Below are 5,895 nucleotides of genomic sequence, written 5' to 3'. Positions count from 1 at the left end.
AGCAGCAGTGCGGGGATGGGGGGCTACAGCAAATTTAAGAGTGGCTGTAGCCCACCCCGTAGCATTCCCCCTCCCAGCACTGTTGCCACCTGTCCCAAACCCAGCCCTGGCCTGGTGCCCTGCTGGGAAGAGCCTGCCACAGCCCCTGGCCCTGAACCCACAGCAGCAGCCTGCCCTTGCCCCCGCACAGATCCAGGGGGCACATGCCCCCCCTGCCTCTCCTAGGGCGCATGCAGCAGCCGGAATCCATGGCTTCCCTGGGGGTGTGTGTAGTGGCGGGGCCCACTTCCTCTGCCCCAGCCTCACCCCCTCCCTCACCACAGGGGCCTTGATTTGCACCCGCTCCCCCATACACCACTTCCCCCCCCCCAACTTACCAGCTAGATGCTGCTTTCCAAGCTGCCAGGCTACATATTGGCAATTGGATCTGTATCGGCCAATATGGCTCATTTAATAATCCTCCCTCAATATTGGCCTAAATAATCTTTACTGGTTCACCCCTGTAGAATACTGTTGTGTATACTGTGCTAAGTACTAGTTTGCATGGCCATGGTTCCTGTTGCATCTCTGATCCTTGAAGTAGTGCTGGAGAAATGGGTGGAAACCAAGCTTTGAACTGTGAACCTCTCAACACTTGACAAGTGCATAACTACTTTCTTTGAATATAAACTGCTGAGAAATGAGTACCTAGAAGGACTAAGCATTTGAATGTGGGGATGTAGGATCAGACTCTCACAAAGCTGATTTCGCTCTTAAAGTTCTTCATTCGGATACCAGGTGGTCCGTGCTGGCTTTTAAGTGATGAACAGCATTATGAAAAGCCTATCCATTCTTGATAGGGGGCTGATTTTTTTAGCCCAGTAACCTGGAAGAAGAGATACTGTCTTGCTCAAAGTGCACAAAAAAAATCGCTTTTCCTTTCAGCTGCCCCTAAAGGCAAACTGGCCCATCAGCACTGCCTCTACTCATGCTGTCAATTGAGTCGTGGTGGAATAGACCAGCATCACCAAATCAGCCATGTAGGACTGCAGGGATGCCCTGCAGGAGGGTTTCTGCACCTTCCTACAATTCAAGTAACCACAAGAAACTTGTTGGCAAGAAATTCCTTCTAGCAATTAAAAATTGTCTATGATGCATGCACACAGCTCTTTATGTTGGTTCCTTTTTTTTTTTTTAGGGAATTGGTTGAACACTGGGATGAACCAACCGAGTCAACTGTGATGAGATTTTTAGCAGTGATCCTGGATGACCTCTTGGGGTCCCTTCCAGCCTTGTAACTGAATATGCAATCTTAGATCAGTTGGTATTTGCCCTCGAACTGCACTGGGGCAAAAAACCACTAAATCTTTCTCTGTATGGAACTGAGACCTTCAGTTCTAGCAAATACTATGGCCTTGTATGACTATACCAGAGTCTTAGACCACCTACTGTTGCTTTATCCACTTTCTTTTTTTTGTTGTGGTTGGAATTTGCAGGCTAAACTCTTCCCAGTTTCTCTGTTCACTCCTCAGTTTTCCCGAGAGCTTCCTGTGCAGGTAGCTATGGAACTGTTCAGTTTGTCATAACCTTAATGATGACGATTGATAGTAAGATGGTAAAAAACGCAAGGTTAGGTTCATCAGTTTCAAGGGAATGGGGGTGTAGAGAAGAGATTGGGCATACTAATAAACAGTGTCCAGTAGTAAAGTCGCAGTATCTACCAGTTTGGGCTGATTGTTTGAGGTGTACAATTTTTGCTACCCTGGTGCTCTTCCTTAAAGATTATGTTGTATGGCACTTGAAGTAATGGCTAAATCAGAGGCTTAAAGAGTCTTTTGAGGCTATAGGCTATGTCTATTAAATGCTGTATGCGTGAGTCTTTACTACCTGGCACGTCTCTTTTTGTGTCAACAGACCCAATATCTCTTTCTTTTTCTTTTAAACAGTGGTTTGGGGAGCAGAATCTTGTGTGCCTGAACTGCTTGAATTTTAAAAAGTTGATGGAACAAATCCCATTGCCTTCCTAAACTGAGTATGCATTTTAATAATTGGTCCTCTCTATACTTCATATTAAATGCTGTCAGCAGAATTGGGTTTGACAGCAGTTTGGGGAAATCTAGTGTTTAAAATTCCTTTGACTAGTTGATATGGCTTCAGTAAGAATGCAGGCAAGGAATGCAGTATACCAAGGTTGAAGAGGTCCCTGGCCCTCTTGGTGGGGTCTCTTTGGAGCCTGCAGATTTTTAAGGCCTTGAATGTTTCAGTCAAGGTATCTAAAATACTAACTTTGGAAAAATTAACCTGTATCTTGGACTTCCCTAGCACCTTTCTTATGGAAGAATCTCAGACAACTTTACAAACTGACATGAATTCCTTTACCTGCCACTGAAATGCAGCCACTTCTGGATGGGACTTGGCAGCTGTCTAATAGCACAAGGCAACAGTAAACAGTTTGAGGAAAGGAAGTGAGGAGTACCTTTTCCAAATGAAACTTCAGGGGGAGCTTAGGTAGGCAGAATGTAACTACAACATGGAATTTACTCTGGACGCTAGAGTTTATATCCCACTACTTCAGAAGAGATGCTCGCTGCACACACTGCTTTAACATGGTAGTCTTGAGCAGCATAGTGTCCCTGAACACACTGAACTGTAGGACCAGTACTGATCAGGAGGGAAATGTGCCACCTCACTTGCTGTGGCACTACTTACAGTGCCAAGGGTTTTCTTTTTCTTCCCATATGACAAGCCTTGTCTTGCACTGAGGTCAAAGATGGTACAGCTTAAACTGTGCCATCTTCCATAGAATTGCAGCTTGCCTTTTTTTTTTTAAGGCTATACATCGACTAATCAGTCTAGATTACTCAGGTAGCTTAGTCCTAGATCACTCGGGTAGCTGACTCTTCTCTGTTCATATCTTCCTTGTCCTCCTTGTACCAGATGCTGACCCTGAGGTGACCGTGGCAATGCTGCGATGGATCTACACAGATGAGTTAGAGCTGAAAGAAGATGATGTTTTCTTGACAGAACTGATGAAACTAGCTAATCGGTTTCAGCTACAGCTCCTTAGGGAAAGGCAAGTCTTGGTGAATAAAATCAAACTCTGCGACCTCTTGTGGCTAGAGTCTAATCAGGGGAATTAGCCACTTGTAGTAGTAATAGTAGCAGATGTTGCTCAACTCCTGGGTCTGAATAAAAATTGGCTTGGTTATTTGTATAACATGATTTTTCAAACGATAAGAAATTGAGATATTTCCTTAATATTGGTAGATGAACCACTTGCTATAATATTTTATGTATTCGCAGCTAATCAGTTGCATAAACACTTGCTATAATATTTTATGTATTCGCAGCTTATCATTTGCATAACCCTGCCTATAACTTGATATCATTGGCCAGCCTAAGTAGGTAGCAACTTTCATAGGAAAGTATTTGGCTTTAAGTCTGTCATAGTAATGGGTACCCTTTAGTGACTTGGGGTCCTTGATTTAGGATCTTGTTTTGGCAACAATATTTTTCTGTGTCATTAAAGTTGCCATTACAAAGACTGCTAGTGGTTCAGAACAAAAGGGAAGTTGCAGAGTTGTGTTTCTCAGTAATATATTGGCCATTCCAAATGTACATTTGGACTGCCTTAATTATAAATTAAACATTTCTTTTTTTAAAAACTAAATACAGGCTGCCAAATGAGACCTAGGGAAGTGGGGAGGCAGGATGATTACAGGTGTCTGTCTTGTTTCTCATCCCATTTTTTCCAAAGGACAGAAAGAGGCTTTGACCTTTTATAGTCACGAGTTGACTCTAGAGGTGCGTCCACATATGCAGGCACATGCACTTGCAGCAGCTCAAATAGGAGCGGCACAAATTTGAGCCAGGCAAGCACTTTTTCATGTGGGGCAAGTTGTGCCACTTGGGGTAAATTAACCCTGCCCAGCTCGTTCTAGATCTGCAGCCAGGGGGAGCTAGAGCCTGGGGCCACCACCTGTGCTGGCCCAGCAGTATAAAAACCTCCCCTGGCAAGCAGCTGAGGGCTACTTGCTCTCAGGAGCTTCTGGGGCCTGGCCAGTTGGTATCTGGGGACACTAGCCCCTTATGCCAGCTGGACTGCTGTAGCAGCCCTGACAGAGTTCCCTGCACCCTCTACCCACTGCAACAGTCTGGCAGTAACTGCTTGGCTATGACCTGCTGCCACATGTGATAGCATGTGGCCCCAAGGCTGCATGCCTGCCAGACCTGGATGGGGATTCCTGCCAGACCTGGATGGGGATTGCAGGGCTGCAGCAGAGGCATCTGCATCTCTGGGCCAGCTGCCAGCAGGCTGTGGCTGCACAGTTGGCCTTTGTGTGGCACTACTGCCATGTATGACGCTGCCCTGCCACCTGGGCAGCTGTTGCCCTGAAGATGTTCCAAGTGTGGCCTGCTTTGAACTGTCGAAGCATGTCCTCCTGGCCTCAAGTGGCCAGGAGGTCAGCCACCTCCAGCTGGGTCCTGGGTGCCAGCTCTGAGCAGGCTTCTCTGCCTGGGTCCTGCCACTTGCCTCACTAGCAGGAATTCTGGTGTTCCCTATTTAAAAGCTGCAAAATCTCTGATTTAAAAAAAAAAAATAAAAAAATCCCAAATTCACTCTTTAAAATACTTGAAAATCCATGTTCCTCTGCAACTTAAAACAAAAGACCACTAATAGAGAGAGAGAGAGAGATCAGTTGGGAAACGTTTTATTGATATATTTACAGTTCTAAAGCAACTTGGAAGCCTACCAGTGTCTCTGTCATCATAATAAAATAAATTCTAAACATTTAAATGTTTTGAGGTTTGCTTTTGCTCCCCTCAGGGCTAACTGCTCACCCCCACAGCAGCTGTCTGGCACTCAGCGGGGCCTGCACCACTCGCAGGAACTGTGTGTCCATCCCAGGCTGGGTCCTGCCTCTAGCAACATCGCTGCCAGACCCACGGTGTCTGTGTGGAGAGAGCGCACGATGGGACCTGGCCCAGCACAGCCCACTAGCACACCTTTGCACAGGAACGGGAAGCGCAGCTCCAGGTTGCGTGGCTTCTGTGCAAAGGTGTGCCTCGCTGGCCCAGGCAGCTAGTCTGTCTTCCATGAGGCTCAGGTGGCGATGCGCCATTGCCATCCATGGCTGCCTGAGACTCATGGAAAATGTGCCCTGCTCACCTGACCCAAAGCCAGTGCATCTTTGCATAGGAGCTGGGTGTCCTGGAGCTGCACCTCCTGCGCAAAGGCATGCTAGCGGGCCAGGTGGGGTCCCACTGCGTGCTTTGTGGAGGGACTCGAGCAGTGGCTGCTGCATACCTGCTGCCCCACCTGTCCCCTGCAGCACCAGCAGCAGTAGCCAGTATGGCTGTGGCTCAGCTGCAAGCACAGCCAGTGACGACGCAGTGCTGTGAGACCCAGGCTCTGTGCATGCTGAACAGACCCGGCCTGCTAGTGCACGGCTTTGAATAGGACAAGGAAAGCCGTGGACTAGTGGGCCGAGTCTGTTCAACGTGTACAGAGCCCAGGTCACAGCGCCACATCACTGCCAGCTATGTCTGCAGCCAGGCCACAGCTGCATTGGCTGCTGCTGCCAGTGCCCATGAGCAGGCAGCCAGGCATGTGGCAGCCCCTGCTCAACCTCCTCCACAAACCCATCTACAGATGGCACATCCCTTTTTTCCACACCCCCTGCCACTCCCCACACCCACATCTCTACTTACCTGTGATAGTACCCGGGTCCCAATCCTTGCCACACTTCTCCTTGCCCCAGCATTCTAAGGGTTCATGTCCTGCATGCTGGGGCAGCAGAAGCACCATAGAAATGCTCTGGCTAGAAACCAGAGAGCCTCTCTGGAGGACTAGCTCCTGGGTTACCTTGGGGTACAGTTGGGGGCCATGCCATGCCTCACTCTCTTCCTCCCCCC

The 5,895-nt window shown here is 48.0% G+C and overlaps 1 protein-coding gene across 4 annotated transcripts in view; it reads left to right on the top strand.

The window, feature by feature from the left end:
* The window catches only part of ANKFY1 (ankyrin repeat and FYVE domain containing 1), a 50,371-nt gene that overhangs the window by 15,793 nt on the left and 28,683 nt on the right, over nt 1-5,895 (top strand). The window contains exons 2-3 of one of the 4 annotated variants that reach the window (XM_025210588.1): nt 2,302-2,487; nt 2,917-3,052. In XM_025210588.1, coding sequence (XP_025066373.1) covers nt 2,943-3,052 — 110 coding nt within the window. In that variant the 5' untranslated portion in view covers nt 2,302-2,487; nt 2,917-2,942. Of the gene's footprint in view, nt 1-1,925; nt 2,012-2,301; nt 2,488-2,916; nt 3,053-5,895 lie in introns of those variants that run through there. The other 3 variants (XM_025210589.1, XM_025210590.1, XM_006029153.2) reach the window with 3 other exon arrangements.

This window comes from Alligator sinensis, unplaced genomic scaffold (genome assembly GCF_000455745.1).
Source record: "Alligator sinensis unplaced genomic scaffold, ASM45574v1 scaffold419_1, whole genome shotgun sequence".
NCBI lineage: Eukaryota > Metazoa > Chordata > Crocodylia > Alligatoridae > Alligator > Alligator sinensis.
The sequence above is the reverse complement of the archived record's forward strand: the minus strand, read 5'-3'. Positions and strand labels throughout refer to the sequence as shown.